This window comes from Neolamprologus multifasciatus, chromosome 11 (genome assembly GCF_963576455.1).
Source record: "Neolamprologus multifasciatus chromosome 11, fNeoMul1.2, whole genome shotgun sequence".
In the NCBI taxonomy this organism is placed as follows: domain Eukaryota; kingdom Metazoa; phylum Chordata; class Actinopteri; order Cichliformes; family Cichlidae; genus Neolamprologus; species Neolamprologus multifasciatus.
Genome location: NC_140449.1, coordinates 7,394,525 through 7,415,678, shown reverse-complemented (window position 1 = coordinate 7,415,678; position 21,154 = coordinate 7,394,525). Strand labels below are relative to the sequence as shown.

Here is a 21,154-nt window from a genome sequence, read left to right as displayed (position 1 = left end):
AAAGCTTCTGTGTAGTTACAGCATTTTTGAGATGCTTTAAAAGGACACTGGGCTTTCAGACATTTATATTATACATCAGTGATCAATGAATATGATGTCCTTTGCCTTGAGGTAATGAGTCTTAAGCAATTATCCCAGTGAGCCAGTAGCTCCCCTTCCAAGCTGCAGAAGGTTTTCTAGCAAATACCACAGTTGATTTCACTAATTATTTCCTGCCTCTCTGATTGAAGGTGTGTTAATTAGTAAAATCAGCTGGTGGAACGTTTGGCTGGAAACACGCAGAGTCTACCAGAAGACCGGACTCGTCTCCTTTCAAATGAAGTGCTGTCCTCTGTAACCCAAGCCAAATGATAAATATGGCTGTGCAATGTTAAAAGGTTCCCCCCAAACCCTTCAAGAACAAAAGATGCATCACCATCCCAGAAAACAAACAGCAGACTACTTTATCTCATCTCCGATTTCATTCATCATGACACAGTTTTAGCCTTGTAGGCGAGCCTTTTCTGTAAAGCTGATAAGTCACTTCGGCTATTGCGCGACATTTTTTTTTTTTTTTTTATTAAGATTTACTCAGCTGTGACTTTGGCCTTCATATTTTTGCTCTCCCTTTCAGGTCCGTCCTCACCTATTTTTCTCCCCAAAACAAAAAAACACTGCAACACATCAAAAGGAAATTGTTCTCTTTTCAAAGAAGAAAGGGGGAGGTCTAGCTTTGCAAACAAAGAAATCCATCAGCTATTGACATTTGAGATATCAAAAGTGACATAAACGAGCCGCGGACACAAAATTCTCCCGACTCTCGCGCAGGATTATTGGAGTCTCAATTACCTCTGGGACACCTTTACGTTTCACATTCACTCACTGTTTATGTTCATTTTCACTCACGGTTTGTTTAGGCTCAGGCATTAAACTACTCGTTTAAGGTGAGGCACGAAAACTGTAGGATTTGCAGAAACGCATCTGCAGGCTTTAGTATGCGTACAACCGCACGTCTCCAAAGACAAAAGAGTCAGAGTGAAATTAAAGCTCCTACTGCACAGTTTCTGTCTCCCCTCTCCTCTCCCAGCAGAGGCGAAACAGGATACAGCAGCTAACCCTCTTGCCTTCAGAGCCCCCTGGGCCTTCTAACAGCGTGTAGTCAGTGGGAAATAATCTTACTAGAACACTGGTTTACCAAAACAGCCCAGATAGTTAGTGCTGATCCAGCACTCCAAGCCAAAACATCGCCCACTCCAGAAGAACATCTGGGTCCATTCTTCTTCTTCTCGCAACAACACACAAGGCTGAAGTGAGCTTGACTCGAGCACACAGAGCATAACATAAAATGCATGAAGATAACACAAACATGATTAAATACATGAATGATAATCAGTAACCATGAAATGTCTCCCACACATTGTTCGGATTAAGAAACGTACTTTAACAATATTAAACAAGCGTTAGCGTGACGACTTTAGATTTTACCCCCAGCATGCACTTCATCGCTGTAATGACATCTTGAACAAACAGTGTCCTATCACCGTAACTGATCAGTTATGCAACACCAAAAAAATGCAGTTTTTGAACAAAATGACTGTCTTCAAATAAAAAGTTACTTTCGTCTGCTGCCGTAATCACATGGGGTAATCACCACAGCGGGTAGCTCTGCATGTTTGATTTGGCAGATTTTGAATACCGGATTCCCTTCATGATGCAACCCCAGAGGGATTTGTGTCTCCTCCAGGGATCAGACGGCTATCTTCAGTTTAAAGTCAGCTACACCTAATGCAGTAAAACCAGTAATGAGTCGCTGGTTTTAAACTGAACTGATTAATCAGAAGATAAAAGAGAACATGAATAGAAAGCAGCTGTGTATTTTTTACACTTGCTTTCTCCTAAAACAGTCAAATAGTATCTGCATGATCGCTATGGAAGACTTTTCTCCACATACAGCAAGGCAAAATACGCCTGAGGGAAGGCAGAAAACGTAGAACCAGTAAGGATGGCTGGAAAGTTCTGATTTCTGGTTCACTCTGCCTCATCTTTTCACACATGCAGAAGGATCTCAGGTCATTCTCAATGACACGCACCATAATGTGGAGCTGATCTGTGGTGTGTAGCTGAGGCCAAACAGAGGTGAGAGGAGACGGATAAAGACCAGAATGGCTGCCCAATAGAGGAAATCAGGCTGGAAATACAGATGGATGCACATTTCACTGTATGAATTAGCTCTGTTAAGGTCATTACATTGTGTACATTGTGTACACTGCTGCAGTACGTATCAGCTGACCAGACTCTAACTCTACAACAATACTTAAAGCCATAGTTCATACAAGTCTCAACCTTTCTTTGACCCGAGGTCCAATCGAACTATAAAGTCTATTTAAGGTCTCTCGGGCATTTATGTACAAGACTTCTGCACTACTAGCTAATAAAATAAGGTACACAGTCAATAAATTGACTCCGTAGCTTTTTGCAGTGTAGCAGAAACACAGAAACTGAGACGGATTTAGACAGAATCAGGATCTTCAGTGGATGTGTGCTGCCGGAGAGAAAACATTTACAAAAAAGATGAGAGGAGCGTGAGGGATTAGCATGCAAAGGATGGTGAGACTAAAGCGGCAGCATATTCAACACTTTGTTTTAGTACTGTCAAAGTTTTTCTGCGTGACTCAGCTGAAAGCTGTCCCAAAAACTGCACATCCAAGAGACACTGTCTGGCCTTACGGCTGCTGAGGCAGAAAGCGAGGAGGGAAGTTTGTGGGAAACATTTCAGCCTTTACAGTATACCTCGCACTTGACTTGGGGGTGGGTGGGGCTGTCCTAATATCTGTATACATTTTTACATGATATAAAGTGTCCTACTGAAATATCACTGATACAATTCCTTTCTCTAACACACAATGACAAGACAAGCCCAGACATGTCTGAGACGGAGAGCAGCTGGTTACCCTCTGATGCTTTCCAAAACATAAAAAAGTGTTCCCACTAAAGGTGGAAACAACAAACCTGTTTCAACAAACCTTGAGGCACAAAAGGACCGTTGAGTCTATTATAAAGGCATGTAAGGAGGAGATGCTAGCAGCTGGTGATGCGTAACGCAAATGGAAGCAAACAACTCCGCCAGCATCACTGGAGCATTTGCCCGTTACACTTTGTATGACAGGAAGAGCAAACAGCTGATTAAAAAGCTGAACCCACCACCATAGGCAGGAAATATTTTTTTATTTCAGTTTTATTATGCAACAACATTGTGCAGCTCCTAAACTTTACATGTTTCACTTACTTTAGTTACCGTTAGACTAAAGCAGCTGTGTTGTAGTTTGACTTTCATGATTTTCATTCAAAACACTACGTAAGCTTCTTTTGCATTGACAGTTAACTTATGCTACGTCGCTATAATCCTCCTGCTGCTGCTGCTGCCACTAAGTTTTAATAGGTTCGCATAATGACAGCAAACAGTTGGAAAAGAACGATGGAAATTAATTTTATCTGCACTAATAAATGCTGCCGTCTATAAGCTGCAATCACAGATAACATCTTGTTTCTTTTTCTACACTATCAGAAATATCTTTATCGTAATATTTCTCAAAATATCGGTGATATAACTTTGAGGCTACAGAAGAACACCACGTTTACATGGATGTCATGAAAGACATGAGGCTCTTCGCTTTTGCATTACACACCTGAAACTCTGACATCCCTGTCATTTTGACTGTAGTAGCAGGTTTTGATAACAGTGATCAGAAAATGCTGATTTGGAGCCGAGTCTTACAAATGAAATGCTATGAAATGCTAAGAAATGGCGTGTTATTCAAGGTGTTAACCAGCTGAGGTATTTAACTTTTTAAATGCAGCCACATAGATCAATTATCCACCCTTTCTGTTGTTTTTTTCTTGAAGCCTCTTAGTCACCACTGGCACATTCCTTAAACAAAGGAACTCTTAAGTATTCACATTCTGAATGAGGAATCCAGGGTCAGCATTCAGCTTTTCCCCCTTACTTGTACTTGTTAGAGCTTTGTAATGGCCTACGAGGTGCCCCATACTTTTTGCTCTACTTTGCCTGCTTCACGCAATTTTCTCATCCAAGGACACTTTGGCGTGTGGACCGAGGGAGCTGGCAATCACTCAGTTCACTTCCACCAACAAGGTGAACAAGGAAAGCTAGATACATCACCATTAGCTGTTTTTAACCCCATTTAATGGATTTTTCGCTTAAGGCGACCCTGATACAGTATAATGAATATTGCAGCAGACCCATAACTTTTCAAGCTTAATGAATCTGGCTTTCAGAAAATGAGGTACACTTGACATGCAAACACATTCCTCTCGTACAAGGTTATCATCCTGCACGCCTCACTTGTTCATTTAAACAAAAGCGAAAGAACGAAAGATTATCAAAAATCAGCCAGAAATCTCCGCTGTAATTCCAAATAAAGTAAGATGTGATTAAAAAAAAAAAAGGACCAATCTTATTAAGACCTCACTGCGCTCTTTCTTCCTTTTTCTTTTTGTTTTGTAAGACTATTTTGTCTTTCATGGGAGCAGTAGTCTCTAATTTCTCCTGGGAGCCACAAGCTGCTGCTATCTCAGCTGTGTTTACTAATCTTCCCTCGACACCAATTTCTCAGCCCCGCAAAGTTAATACTGGTCCAATGTAAATAGCCTTATCTCATAAACTCTTGTTATTCCCCCCACCTTAGCTGCCCAATGTGATACATGGTTAGAAGTCAACACAAGGGGATTAAGTCAGAGAGGAGGAGAAAAAGACAAAAACTTCCTGTGTCTGTATCTGCGGTAAGATTATCCGCCTTAAATAACACGGCAGAGAAAATGTCAAGTTATAACACAATGAAGAAACGCTGCTGTCAATATACAGTGACAACATTTAGGAGAGGAACATGAATAATACAGGGGTTCTTGCGCAGGGCTGAAGGATGAGCGTCTAATAAATGAGACAGAATTTGTCCCCTGGTCGACGGATCGATTGTGGACTGACGCTCACAGCCGTCATGTGCAGATTACGCTACCTGCCTCATTCCACCTGTGCAGGTCTGTTCCACCGATGGCTCTGGATTGTTGTAAATGCCATGGCAGTAAGTTTTAATTAAACCCGAAGGGAAAAGTATTAATAATCTCATTGCCTGCTGTGAACTGGATGGCAGCTGCAGGCAGATTCTCGCTCGAATGCTGATGATGTGTGGCTGAATGAAGAGTGATTTGGGATTAAATGTGAGATTTATCGAGTTCAGAAGTGTATTTGGATAACCACCTGCAGACAAGAAGCAATTTTAATGCTTTAAATCAAAACCACAAGTACCCGGCTTTTAAATTACCCCTGCAGGGTGTTTTTGACCGTTTTCAAAGGCTACTTGAGTTGATAGTTTCCAAACGGACAGAATGTTCCCTGAAGCCTGCGTTTATTTCTTTTTAGATGATGTATCTGATTGTATCCTATCTTGTCATCGCTCCATCTGTTCCTCTTAGCTGCCCCGTCTTTATGTCTACCGAATTAGCTCTGTTCTACCAACAAATCATACCAGTGCTTTCTTTGAGGCTTAAAGAAACGGTTCCTCCTATTTAGTGTGCAAGTGCTCTCCCCATCCTCTTGTAAAAATGAAAACTTAAATGTACGTCTGTGTCATGGATTTGTTGCATTCTCATTACCATATCACACACTGATTGATTGGTTAAACCCGAGGGAGGTCAATTTCTTAATCATATTCCAAGTTTTCCCCCAGTAGAAGTAGTTTACCGGAGAGAGCACTGCAGCCACTGGTATTTTATGCTGAGAAGCTGAAACAGCAATCTTCTCTTTGTCAGATCCCTGTAGGTATTTGTTAATGCAGAGATGGAGGAGCGCCTTATAAACTATGCATGCCATCACCCTCTGGCAACCACCAGTGGAGAAGATGATGGCAGGGAAATGCTGGTTTCCATTAGTCCTGTGAGGCTGGTTAACATAAAATTATCCTTGGGGTTAGCAGGAAGCAGATAAAACCAGGGTGAGGGCTTCATTAAATTTGATGCATAACGTACACAGGACATTTTTAAAGGCCGATAATGCCAGCCACATTAATACAAACAAGTCTATGTATTGCCCAGACATGAAAGCAGGGCGCCTGTGTCCCATGCACGCTCGTGTGCCGTGTTTCAGTGTCTAAAAACACTACAAAGTAAAGAGGACAGGGAACCATGAGAACAGAGTACTCACCCTTCAGCAGGTCAGAGTTGGCAGAAGGTGAACTCTGTGTCCTAAACAACAGCCAGTCAAAGTCATCCTCCTCTCCTTGGGTGAAGTCACACAGATTAGGGTCTGAATCCTCTTCGAACGTGCAGCCAGCAGCTAAAAGGTGAGAGGAAAACGTCAACTGACCATCAGTGACAGAAACAAAGTGCATCAAGACAGATTCACCTCAAAGGTTAAAACTCCACACAGGTTAATACACAATTTTCTACTTTCATTGAAATCAACAGCCTGTTTAGTGTTGAAGATGAATAAGAAAACAATAAACTAGATATTTGTTTAAGAAGCCATAACTAGAGAATGCAGCGGTTATTGTTTCAGCTTTAGTGTCATGGTAATTTTATGAGTCACAACTTAATGCGACCTGTTTTTTATATTCCCCCGGGACTTCTTCCTTTTATGGAAACTGGGGAAAACAAACACAGCTTCACAATGTCTTCCTCCTACATCTTCCAATCTTAGCTAGATGTGCATCAAAGCCACACTGACCACCTCTCGACGCTTTCTGGCCAAATAAATAGCCTCAGCTCAGTGTTGATGCGAATGCCAACGACACAGCACCGGTTTCAAGTAATAACTTGGGTGTAACAAATTGGTACAATAACTGTAACAGGGATTGCAACTTGTGTCTCTCCTGGAGTCATTTTTTCACCCATAACAATTACAAAGATGGTTCACTGTGAATGCTACATTATTTGTGCTAAAATTCAATAAAGTGATCAAACAACACTGTTGTAGCAATTTGCAGACAAACTGCTGTCAGAAATCAACAATGTGACCACCAGTCACATTTCAATGCAGGCTCAACCCCATGTCGTTCTCAGTGTGCATTTCAAGCACACCAACTTGTTCTCATATGAATAAATTCTCTCCAACCAAACCGACAATAAGCCCGAGCCATGTGAGTGATAATTACCTCAAACTCGCACAAAAAGAAACAAAGCCTGGCAAAAGCAATGATTACCCCTGAATCTGAGGAGAAATACCCCTCCCATAAAGCATTGACAAACAAGACTACACATCCTAAAGCCCTTTCACAAAAGGCATATACAAATAGCAATAACATTTGCAGAAAGCAACCACTCTGGGGAATGTAGTGATTATAATAATACCTCACAACCTGCTATTCTATGCGCCAAAAAGCAAATTTTTTCAAATTATATTTAATAGCTATGGCTTTAATGGCCCTTGGGTCCAGAATAATGTGCTTCAGTTGTTGCTCTCTGCATCTGTTGCCATATTTCACATTAGTCCATCGGCATGAGAATTACACTCTAACAGTGGGCAGTTTGAACTGCTCAGTCATAAGACCAGAGGTTGTGTCAGTACTAATTGGAGCAGGACAGCACGAAACAGTCACGCTAATGACAGGAATAACCACAAGCAGGTTCTGAAGGTGACCCCTGTGATATACAACTTTATTGCTGCTCTTTTTTCTCTAATCCTCAATTTTGAAAAATGGCTTCAGTATGACAGGCTGCAGAGAAAAACACATGCAGCCTTTCTGTAGTGAGGATTCATGTTACTATTGTGACCGCTCCAGTTGTTATAGTTAGTTAGTTATAGGGCAAATAATATTGTAGCATCTGATTTTTTTTTTTATCCTGTGGTTTCTGGGAGTGTGTGTGGGTGATTTTCAATGCTGTAGTGCAAACAATCAAATCAGAGGCTGACTGACTGTCACATTTAGGGCATTGATCCCACGACAGTTGAGATGACACTACATGGGGGGGTTGATCAGATCAGTGCCATTCCAGCTTTTCATTAAATCTAAAAGCACTCCTGTTTCAGAGTGAAAACTACCGTTTAATAAATAAAAAAGAAACTAGATTCAAAGCATCGCAGGACTTGCCCCAAAAAACCTAGAAATATTCCTGCTGTGTATCAACAGCTTGTCTGATAATTGACAGATCAGAGTTCCTTACAAAGGTGAGATGCACAGCTCTTTCTTGCAGCTTGTCAAACTGCAGCTACAACTCGAGGCTGCTGTTGGAGGCATCCTGCAGTTGTGAAGGTCGTCTCTAAAGAAATTACACTCACGGTCTGTTGGCTTTGCAAGTGATGGTACATCTGCTGTGATGGGCTGCTAGAGAGGAACGACCACTCTCCTGAGTGAAAAGACCATCCCTAACGTGACATCATTCACGAGTTAAAACTTGTGCTCCATGATGATGTAGACCACGTTACAGATCTGAGTCATTTTCACATACTTATTTACTCTAAAAGTCTACTGTTGTAAATGGAGCGCAGGGTACTTCAACATGTATGAAAAGCAGAAAAGGTTGAGCATCAAAGCAGTCTTTTGTATATTTCTTTTACAGCATAATATATTTTTTTAATTGACAGCATGTTGTGCTGTTTAAATTTGAGCTTACTGCATATTAAGTACTAAAATTAAATGGCACAAGTAGTCAAAGAGCACAGAAGAGGGTTTCATTCTGGCACGCTAAACTGCTGACTGGATCATCTGTGTCTGAAGAGGAAAACATGAGACTAAGCATAGTGCACATAACAATTTCATTAAAAAGAAATTATAATATCCTTGTATTGTAGGGCAGCACGGTGGCACAGTGGTTAGGACTATCGCCTCACAGCAAGAGGGTCCTGTGCTCGACTTCACCACCTGGCCAGAGTCCTTCTGTGTGCAGTTTGCATGTGGTCCGATATGCACTTAGTGGGTTAGGTTAGTTGATGATTTTAAATTGCCACCAAATGGTTGTTTGTCTCTGTGTAGCCCACTGACAGACTGACGACTTGTCCGGTGCGTACTCCGCCTCCTGCCCTATGACACTTGGGATAGGATAGATGTCATGTTGACAGCAGTAAAAAATATCCAACTTCAGAGTATATATGACCATTCTGGTTCCTGAAATATTTTTGCGAAAATAAATAAATAGAATTAAAATGAACAGATTTCCCATTTCCTGGCTTAGATAAGGGAATCTCTGATTTAAAAGCAAAAATCAGGTTAAGACACTAAAACTAAATTAAAATTATCCCGCTGACTAATTTAGCAACTCAATCCTCTTCTCTTTCTTCCTGTCATGTGGCAAGCACCTCACAAAGGCAAAAAAAATGTCCCAAACTACACTTGAAAACAGACAAAAACAACATTAACCATATAAAGCTACACTAGCAGCCATATAACGGCATAATGAGACAAATAGATGCTTTGACGGACATGCTAACCTGCTTAAAGTACCATCCAGCCTTCTGATTTATAAAATTATGTGTTGCTGCTGTCTTGTTTCAAAGGTTAGCACCAGTCCAATTTATTGAACTGCAGCACAAACAAACACTTAGAGTGCCCTTGCCTACGGCCAGCCTATTACAATATCGCTACAGCCTTCACTGATTGTATGATAGCACAGGAGCACGTTTACAATCATGTAAGCTTGGTCCATTGGGTGACGGTAGCAGCCAACCAGGAGGGGTGGGAGTGTGTGCATCACCCTCTGGGTTTGATTTATTGCCCCATGCTGGGCTGTTACTGCACAGATCTGCTGCTGAGGCCAGGGGTTAATTGTCCCGCACTGGGGTCTATTTCTAATAGAACAGCCAGAGATATGGGACCTGACACATCCAAACGCTGGCACTATATTATTCCCCGCTGCTTCAGTAAATGAAGCACGCAGACTCCTCCCTACAAAAGTCTCGGAGAAGGAAGCCAAAATCTGAGGCCAGAGCTACCCCGGGAGTGTCATCTCCTTTAGAGCACACTGGGAGAGATCCAGCACATCTATCATGACAAGCACTCTCCCTCCGCTGCTCCTTCTGGAGGACCAATGGATGTGCGGGGTGTCAGTGGTCATTTTTTACCTGAATAATTACAGCATAATTTAGTGCACTGACCAGTGCATAGCTAGACACCGCCAAGGTTTGGTGGCTGAGAAAAAAGACTCATTTAAGAGCTTGAGCCACTGTTCATCCTGTTGTTGGCTGATGTATGTATTTGGCAGCATTTCCATGTTAAGCATAAAATGAGATGTTACTACTTCTTGGATAAACACTTTCTAGGAATGACACAAATGAATAGAATAAATCAAGATAGACGACAACGTCCAGTCTCAGTGTTGAGGCTTTCCATTTTTATTACAAATGAAGTGGCTGATCTGCTGTCAGCCCTTCTTCTCTCAGCATTTGCAGCTTGCAGAACCAGCAATAAGGCTTTTTCTAAAAGATTTTCTAATGAATCTTCCATGTTTTTTATTGTAATCCCAATAATGTAAATTTTAAATGCATATTTAAATTCATAATAATTATTTATTTACTTGCCAAATCAAATCAAATGTTTTACTTTTTTGAAATCTGACCAGCCAACACCAGTCAACTGCTTGTTAAGGCAAATATCTAATCAGCCTGTCACACGGCATCAACTCAGTGTGTTTAGGCATTCAGACATGTTCAAGACGACCTGTTGAAGTTCAAACCAAGCATGCAAATGGGGATTTTCCAAGCGCAATCGTCTCTTGAGTGCACAGAGAGTGGTCAGAAAAAGAAAGAAAGCTCAAAAAAGGAAACAGAGGCTACAATTCACCCCAACAGAAAACTTGAAAAATTGGCATCCATAATACTTTCTATCATTAGCTCAGGCTGGTTGTGACGATAACGGTGTGGAGGATATTTTCTTAGCACACTTTAGACCAGTTAGTACCAACTACATTGCTGAACATGTCCATCCCTTTATGACCACAGTGTACCCATTATCTGAACACACCAACAACATCGCAAACTGGTTTCTTGAACACGAAAATGAGTTGAGCACCCATTGTATTCAAATCGCTTACACAGTCACCAGATCTCGATCCAATAGAGCACCTTTGGGTTGCAGCAGAACAGGAGATGCACATCGCAAACGTGCAGCTGACAAATCTGCTGCAACTGCATCAATGTGGACTAAAATCTCTAAGGAATGTTTCCATCATAAAGAGTTAAGACAGTTTTGAAGACATATGGGGGTTCAACCCAATACTAGCAAGTGCATGCTATATTTTAGGTATATCAATTGTAGAGCAAATGTCAGCTGTGATGAATTAGTTTTCAGGATTTAATACCAGTAGAAAACATAGTGGAACTGCTCAGTGGTGCTACTGTAAATCATCACTCTGTGGTTCTCTACATACAGCACAGCTGTGAAATTATGGGAGGGTCTGACCAATCGGGTGGTGATTTATAGACTAAAGTGAAAAAGATTTGTGTCACTTTTTGGTTTCATCTCTTTGTTTAACACTAATCTCAGTATTTACTGTAGTTTACGCTTGATCTCCACAGATTAAGCCACAAATAAATCAATACATAACCTCTCTGACTTGACAGAAAACAGAACTAGCTTAAGATTTACACCGAGGAAGTGAGGAGCCGGGTTCTGTCAGAAGACGTATGTAGTGTGTCCTCCATCATTTCATACGGACATAAAAGAAGGTGAAAACCGGTTTGCAAGACTCTCCAATTTGGCACAGCATTCGGGCTGATACGTAAAAAGTCTTCCCCAGCTTTATGTGAGCAGTAAATCACGTCTATGAGCCTCTCTCTGCTCATATCAGCAGTTAGTGTCACATGTAGCTCTTCATATTAGATTTGGTATCTCGCCCTCTGTTTACTTGTATAATCCCCCGCCTTGCTATCTAATTAGAGTGTCGCTGTGCGCGGTGAATATTGTCAGAATCTCTGCTTATCCCCTTTATTTGCATACGTTTTCAGCATAACATCGCTGGCCTAAGCTTCTTTAAAGGTACCGCTACTCTGACAAACTTTTCACTTGAATAAATCATAATCAGAAACACAAGCAGAAGAGAGTCCTTCCTGAGCCACAGAATACCTAATAGTTAAACTGTTGTTGGTATTTCAAGACCGTTAAACAATCAGTGGACAGCCATCAAAGTGAAATCTTAAAGTGTACGCCCTCTCTTTTCTCTGTTTCAAAGAAGAAGAATGACACACTTTTGAAACCAGAAAGTAATCCTTTGATCTGAAACACTGCAGCTAATCTTTTCGCTCCTTCTGAGATTCCGTACAGAGAGTGAGCAGAATAAAAACTGCAGATTCCAAAAGGGCAGTGTTTGTACAGATTGTAAATTAGCAGCACTTGTTTGAGTACCAAATTGCCATATCGACCACTCACAGAGGCAGTAAAAATCTGTATGGGAGAACATTGGGGTAAATTGGCTCAAGTAATGTCATTCGGTTGGGTATATAGCCACATGACAAAAATTCTGGGACTCTTGACAACAGCTCACAGGCGGCACAGAAATCCTTAACATTTTTAATCCTTTAATCCATGTCATAAGACCCCTGACCAGGTCTGAACTGCAGAGTCCTACCTGTGGCTCAGACTTGCAAAAGATTATAAAATATAACTATGCTAGGAAGTGAAAGAAATGCTAATAAATAGCATATTTTCTTTCAGAAAACAATAGACTGTGTTTATGGATAAAATGAGGCGACTGCAATGCTACGACACAGGCTTCATCACTGATGTGCAGCAAACAGCCAAATATCTGAAGGTGAAATTTGAGATTTGCACAGTATATCATCATATCACCCATACCTGCATGCACTATTAAATAAGTGGAAAAGTAAATGGAGCAATCATAAAGGAATATACACATTATGTGCCATAATGTGCTCTCTGTCCACTTTAGCAAGTCTATAAATGACTCGTGCAGCTCACAAATGGATTATTGCCAGCAGAGTTTTTCGTGGTGGTTTTGCACTGAGCAGCACTATTTGTAAAGTGGTGTTATTTAGTCTTAATTGGACAATCAGTGATTGAGAGGATGTTTCTGCCCATAAAGGATCTTTCAGGGTCTTTTCACTTCTATTTATCTTGGCTTCAATATAGAGCGTTATATACTGCAGCACTCAGTCACTTTAGACCTTTACTGGCGCCCACGTATCATAATTTTCCACCACAGCTCAGATGTGAATGTTTTTTTCCCCATAAACACACAAGGTTGAGTCGGTAACATCTACAAGGAGGTCCCATCACTGGGTGTGTGTTGCTCTGTTTGTTGAATGTGTTGATGATATTTTCTTAGCTACTTTATTGATGTAGATGAGAAGATATTTGTTGTTGTTATGGCTCCATCATTCAGCCAGTAAGTGTAACTTAACTAAACTAAAAACTGGAAAGAAAACAGGAATCCTGATTCAGTTTAACCTGAGATCCATTTGAAAAATGAAGATTTAAGGAAGGAATGCGACATTATAGAGTGTGCTGCATTAACAGCTGTTGTGAGAATGATTTAGAAGAAATGTTACCTTTGGACAGAGGCAGGAAAAGTTTCTCCCCCTTGATTTTACTTTTTATGTGAAGCTAAGACAGCTTGAAAGGTATCGACAGTAAACTTACATTTTACTGGCATATATGAGAGTGACATTGATCTTCTCGTACAATCCTCAGCAAGAAACTCTATTTCTGCAGGTGTAAAAACACCACTTTAACACACAATTTCATGAAATAAGATCCAAGTTGGCAGAAAATCTGCAATTACTCTTTCTTTTCCCTGAAATTCCTAGAATTTTATTTGGATACCATTCAAGACTTGGCATTGCACGTGGAAGGTTTAATATCCTGTGCAAAAAATAAAAACTATAATAATAATCAGAGAAAATGTTGAAAAAAGAATGATAAACACATGCAGCTGTAAAGCATTTTGGTCTTTTTTGGGGAGGGTGAAAACACAACAGAATTCAAAAACACTTGAGACCTAGCTGCTTGTTTATAACAAAAAAACAAAACAAAAAAGAAACTGCTCCAAAAAAAAGATGCGTATGCTTTGCCGTGCTAGAAATTCCAACTTCTGCCCTTAATTATTAGGCAGCCCGGATAGGTAATGAACACCGGAACCTTTCAAATCATCCAGGAAATGCAACCCGGCGAAGAGGCGAAGATGCTTGTTGTATCATCCACAGAAGGGAAACAAACTGTGCTGAGAAGCTGAGAGCTCTTCCACTCCACACAGAAAGCCTCATATGATTCTGGGGTGAGTGCACGTCTGGCTGGTGGGGATCCAGGTGGGAACGGGTGAGTAATACTGGAAGCAGTTAGGAGGGAGGAGAGTGGTTGATTTGCATTGCTGTGAGTGTGGCCCTATGCATCAGCAGGGGACAGGTATATTTATTCACTACAGAGACTCTCCTCGCCAGCACTCCCCTGGCTGCCTCTGAAAGCCATCCATCCCCACACCTGAATATGCAATGAAATCATCTCTCTGCCTCCCTGGGCATTAATAACTCAACCCTAGTGGCTGGATGGGCCCAGTCAGACACAGAGGGGACTGGAAGCAGATTGAGAGAAGAAAGGGCTGGAGATGGCGAAAGAGTACCGCAGAGGCGCTCAGCTTCGGGGTGTACTACGTTGAAAAACCAGTGTGCTGCAAGGGAGCATCTGGAGGGGGCGGAAAAAATAAGCGACTTAAAGAAAATTACTTGGGTGGGTGAGAGGAGAGCTGAGCCTTAGGGTTGCAAAAGGCAAGACCCCCACTGCAATAATAATGTGCTCCTCAGATCCTCCCCCTTACTTTGTGGAAAAATATCAATATCGTATAGTGATAACACAGCTGAACGGCTACAGCTCACTGTCAATAGAAATCAAAAGTGTACAAATCAAGACGGTTTATAAAGCTGGTGGAAAAACACATGACCTATTTCACCTTATTGCAGATGTTAACCTGCAAGTAAAGAGGATAAAAAAAAAGAAGAGGAAACAAAAGTAAATCTGTCTCTTTAAGTGAAAAAACTATATGTATGTTGTTACATTTGTAATATTTCAAGATACAAAGTATCAATATAATGACTCAATCATATTATACTGGAAGCTTTTTTTGTAAAACATTACATTGCTGGTATAATCAGATCAGTTCTGAGGGAAATGTGACATTTTACAAATATATTTGTAATCAACATGCATTCTGTTCATGCTCTTGCTTTCCTGCTGTTGTTCCTTTTCAGGCAGCCAATCACATGCATACAATTACATCCAGAATTTGTTGGACAATGACACGTTTCTTACTTGTAATTTTGCCTCTACACCACCACAGTGGATTTGAAATCAAACAATCAACGTGTGATTGAAGTGCAGCCTTCCAGATTTAATTCAAGCAGTTTTTAAACTGTTTCGGGAATTACACCCGTTTTCATACACAGTCTCCCATTTTCAGAGGCTCAAACTAAATTCGACAAACTAACATACTTTTAAAAATAAGGGTTGTTTTTAACACTTGAATGAAAATCCTTCATAAACGACTGCCTCAAGTCTAGAATTCATGGCCGTCAGCAAATGCTGTGTTTCCTCCTTTGAGATGCTTTGCTAGGTTTTTACTGGTGTCACCTTCTGATGCTGCTGGTTTGCTCTGCATTCTGTCATGTATTTAATAACTAAGCTTGCTCTATTGGGTTGACATCGCCCACTGAAGAACATCCCATTCTTTGCTTTGAGGAACTCTTGGGTTGCTTTTAGAGTTTGCTTTGAGTCCATCCTGGTACTTCTATCAGCAGTCACACCAATAAACACTATTGAATCAATTCCACTGGCAGCCATACATTCCAATGCCACATCGTTGGCTACACCATGTTGGGTGTAGCCACAGGGCGTACAGGGCATTTTCTTCCCATCAGTCCAATAAGTTCATTTTGGTTTCATCTGTTCGGACTGTTAGATGTTTTCTAGCAAAGTCTAATCTAACCTTCTTGTTCTTCAGTGTAACCAGTGGTTTGCACTTTGTTGTAAATCCTCTGTCACTGTGACAATGATAATGATACACCTACTTCTTCCTGTAAAATTTTGTGAAGTTTTTTGTAACCATGGAAATAATTCTGTCATCATACACTTTTTTCCTCTTCTGTGGTCTTTCAGGACCTTTGATGTTCATCAGCTGCACTCCTTTTTAAATGTAGCCACTCCCTTGTGGCGAAGGGCAAATACAGAGAATTTTATCGTATCTGGGGCCCCTTGTAAACTATTGCAAGTCATTAAACGCTCTACCAGCTGATTAATATCCCCCCCCCCCCCTTTTTTTTGTGTGTGTGTGTGTTTTGGGGTTTGTTGTTTGTGTTTGTTTTGGGTTCCTTCTTAGGTTTTGTTTTGTTTGTTTGTTTGTTTGTTTGTTTGTTTTTTCAATTTTATTTAAGCGTGTCTGTGTGTGTGTGTGTGTGTGTGTGTGTGTGTGTGTGTGTGTGTGTGTGTGTGTGTGTGTGTGTATTATTGTATCTGTTCATGTAAGAAAAACTAAAAAATATGTGAGGGGAACAGATTGTATTGTCATTGTAAACTAATGTACACTTGTCTCTCAATAAAAATATGAAAAAAATGGTGCTCAAGGCGGTTAAACTGGGGAATTTGAAGAATAAACTGAGGATGTGAAAAGAAAAAAAAAATGTGGCCACTCCTAACGTTTTTCATCATTCTGATTTTTAATTAATTTTTTATTTGTCCCAACATAATAGCAAGAGAATAGGCTTGCCAATAAAAATGCTTGTTAGTCAGTTTTCCAATTACATATGAACCTCCAAAAATGGAGGCCTATTAAACTGGCTGTAAATAGTTAATTCAGTATTTTTGTTGCACCCCTTGAGTTAAAGCTAAACTGCTGCACTTTAATTAGTTGTTTAATGTAAAACTCCACTGTGGTGGTGTAAAGAGGCAAAATTACAAAACAAATTGGGCATTAACCAAAAAAAGCAGAATATCCTAAATGAAATCCTTGTGGATCTTTTAAATTATATATGGCTCAAATCTGTTGTACTTTTTCTTATATCAAAGAATTAATAAAAACATTCAGTTTCATTTGTCAAAAGTGACACGATAGCTGTTACCTAATCAGGATAATAAACCCCTGATACAGAGTAGAGGTTGCTTTGTGTTGCAACAATTAACATTTAACACCTGTAATGAACATAAAATACTCTGGGATGAGTAAAGTTAAAGACTCGTATGCTCCTACAGCAAAAAGAAAACACACACATAACCTCTCCCCCTTGTCTACTCCGGTAATTTCCATACTTTCCCGAAATTCAAATGAAGTAAAGTTGCACAAGCAAAGAACATTTTCCCTTTTCATCTTCCAAGCATGAACAATGACAAAAAGGCTTCCTACAGCTGTATTCACGGCGAATCCAAAGATACCAGTCAGCCGCAATTCATCTTGAAATTAATTTTGCCTTCACTTTGAAAGACCGGTACAATATTTCATCCTGGATGGTGGGTTGATGATAAAGGTATCCCAGATGTCAGTGGAATAAGAATCAAAAATATTAATCTTCTGATATCAGCCTGTTCTGTGCTATTCTGAGGGCAGCACAAAGAAAAAACACAACAAGGACACGGAGACAAAAGCAGCCTGAGCTTGTTGTCTCTTGTTTCTCCTTTTCAGTGAAAACATGAAAACATCAATTATTCCACTTTCTAGATCCTGCTGGTTTAATGTCAAGGGGAGAGAAAAAAAATCTCTGTTCACTGATGAAAGGGCATTGGGTGTAATTATTCGATTTTTATTTGTGTTTTTTACTAAAATTATCTATTCTCATTGATATCAATACATATTCATCTCCACTTTCTCACCACCTCCACAACGGGAAAAACGAGGAGCATGCAGTCTCTGGCCAATACATTAGGTACACCTGTTCGACTGAATGTTAATGCAAATTAGTCACATCACAGCAACTCGGTGCATTTAGATGTGAAGACATGGTCAAGTTGACCTCCTGAAATTCCAACTGAGCATCAGAATGAGGAAGAAAAGTGATTTAAGTGACTTTCAATGTGGCGTGGTTGTTGGTGCCAGACAGGCTGGTCAGAGTATTTCAGAAACTGCTGATCAGCTGGGATTTTCCCACAAATCCAGCTACAGAGAACGGTCTGAAAAAGAGAAGAGAGCAGCAGTTCTCTGGGTGAAAATGCCTTGCTGATGTCAGACGTCAGAGGAGAATGAGACGCTTGGTTCAAGTTGATAGGAAGGTAACAACAAGTCAAATAACTACTCATTACAGCCAAGGTACATAGAAGAGCATCTCCGATTGCACAACACGTTGATCTTTTTGGGCTACATCAGCTGACAATGGAAAATTATAGAACTATTGCCCGGTCTGAGAAATCCTAATTTCTTGTGGGAAATACAGTTGGTAGAGTCAGAGCGAATTTCCCATTGTTTAAACACCACAGTCTACCTGAGTGTGGCCATGTCCATCTCACAGTGTATCCATCCTCCAGCAGGATAGTGAGCCATGTCACAAAGCTCAGATCATCTCAAACTGGTTTCTTGAGCATGTCAATTAGTTCCCTGTACTCATATTCCCTCCACAGTCCACAGATCTTCATCCACTGGAGCAACTTTGGAGGAGATTTGCATCCTAAGTAATGCTATAATGTCAATAAGGACTAAAATCTCTGAGGAGTGCTTCTAGCACCTTATTGAATATCAACAGAAAACATGGTGGAAATGCTCAGCAGTACTAAACCATCACTCTGTGATTTTCTTTATACGGCACAGCTGTAAAATAACGGGAGGGTCTGATCATTATGTTGATGATTTATACTATGAAGTAAAACAAAAAATTGTGTTACTTTTTGGTTCCGTCTCTTCATTTAACACTAATCTCAGTGTTTGCAGTGCAAGAATTAGGACAGCTCTGCAGGCAAAACGCCTTTGGAAAATAACCAGTACCAGCAAGGTGTACCTCATAAGGCAATTGGTGAGCGTATGTGTTTTGTGACAGCAAAGCAAAATCTAAAGGCCCATAAAATAAATCAGTTTAATTAGCAGGACAAAGTCTGTCTGGCTCACTCTTCAACATCTGCTTTTCTTTGGAGAGACAGAGAAATGAAAGGGGGAAATCTTATAAAGGAACTAATCCTGCAAGTTCAAAGCGGGGGAATAATAACTCCACAGTGCGCCTGTGGAGTGTAATGAGAAACCCACAGCAAAGTGAAGGACCAGAGGACATGTGTCTCTTCCAGCCAGTGACAGACGGAGATAAACCTGCAGAAAGGGGCCTCTTACATGTGAAGGGACTTTACCACCACTAAGCCAAATACTGCTTGTTTTGATAAAGCGCAATAAAAAAAAACATCTGTTTATTGAGTGATGTCCATCAGCTCTCTTGCTTAATGACTGTGTTATGTTTATAATTCCTGGTTGGTTTTCTCTTTGGTTTAAGGCAAGAACTGAAAGAACTGGCTGCATAAAATTGATCAACTGATCTCCAGTAAACAGCAGAGGGCTCTATTCTGACTGACATTTTTCACCATGTTCTGACATCTGACAGCCGTGACTGAGTAAGTGATCAAGAAAGTACACAACAAATTAATCAATGATAACAATATTGGACCTATGGCGGCACAAAAACATGCAATTTGAAGATTGAGGTGTGGAAGTTTTTTTTTTTGCCATTTTATGAAAATTTATGGCCACGGGGTTAATTGATTAATCAAAACGCAATCATTATAGTAATGAAGTTTTGTTGGGAAGCATGCATAAATGGCTCCCATCTAATTACCTTCCTGACCTTTTTAATTTATGGTTAAGGAAAACAGCTCATGGATCTTTACTTCTTTTCTTTTTTTTTTGAAGATGTATATAAGAGAGTCCACGATGTCCATCAATGTCAAACGTTACAAAATGACATGTTAAATCTGTAAAAGTAACACAGTGACACTGATGAGTATTGGAGCTCTGTGTAGCCTAATCACATTTCCTGTGAAAACCCACAGTCTCATTCAACAGTTTTTATATATCATAAAGAGGAGATAAATATTAAACTATGACACACCTCACTTATAAAAATAATTGATCCCTTTAATTTAGATAGTAATGCCTCGTGACCTAATCATAATGATTCATAATCCATCTTAGCTTCACGAATCACAACGTTATTACATTCTTTCCACTATGGAGTCGTTCAAATGTGCTTAAGAGGTGATTATGATGTGTCAAACAAATAAAAATACACACACACACATTTGCCTGTTGATACATTACTTCTGAGTATATAGTGTATGTGTAGTCTTTGGGTAGGTACTGTAGCAGGACGTGTGTGATTAAACAAGGCAGGCTTGAATGTTTCCACCTGATAATGCTTCCTGTAGCTGTTGTCGCAGCAGCTGAATTGCTAAAGTAAACATATGACTCACTGCCCGGCTGAGCAGTGTTGTTGGAAAACAGCTTCCTGGTTCGTAGACGGGTCGTTTTTGTGTGACTTCATCACATGTAGCAGAGGGTAACCCAAGGGTCGTTTAAAGGTCACAAGTACAGCGTCTGAATTTAACATCTACACTTATTTGGGGGTAAACAAACTCCCACACCAGAGGGAACTACAGACACTCACTTCCCACTTCAGTTGACCTCCACCAATCGCATGCAATCCCTGACCAGCTGAGCGGAGTCCGTTTGACTGCACGTCCTCTTCAAACCGCCTGCAGCGTCCCAGCTCACCAAGGGTGGGTGGGGGGGAACTGGTGTCTATCAACTCTGCTAAACTACATACCCCGTAGCAGCTTCACCGCTCTGCTGCCTGTCAATTCCACTTACACAAAGGCAGCCAATTGCTGTCTCCACAACCTGCAGCCTTCAATTCCACTAACCCACATATAGGATTGCATGCAGGGAGGGGAAATGAGAAGAGCATTTCAGTTCACGCAGCCTTTCTTTGTACGTCTGTGTTTCTAATTCGCCATCCATTGTTCTCGTCTGGAGCACATTTAGCATAAAACATGCGCGCGCCGCCTTCCTTTGTTTTTACAGTTGACATCAGTGAGGAGGAGACAAAGGACAGATAATTTTACCCTTCGTACAGGGCAAAGCCATGCTCTGCCAAAAATGTCAGAAACGGTCTAGTGTTTTGTAAAGACCAACATGATCCTGTGCCTGTGAATAGAGATTGAAAATGTGACGTCATTCAGGGGCAAAACCGCAAAGAATTCTGGGAACT

General features: G+C 40.6%; 1 protein-coding gene across 4 annotated transcripts in view; it reads right to left on the bottom strand.

Annotated features, from left to right (window-relative positions):
- Nucleotides 1-21,154, bottom strand: part of ptprub (protein tyrosine phosphatase receptor type Ub) — a 200,747-nt gene that overhangs the window by 136,797 nt on the left and 42,796 nt on the right. For all 4 annotated transcript variants that reach the window (XM_085178198.1, XM_085178199.1, XM_085178200.1 and 1 more), the window contains exon 2: nt 6,197-6,328. In XM_085178198.1, the coding sequence (XP_085034324.1) occupies nt 6,197-6,328 (132 nt within the window). The remainder of the gene's footprint in view (nt 1-6,196; nt 6,329-21,154) is intronic.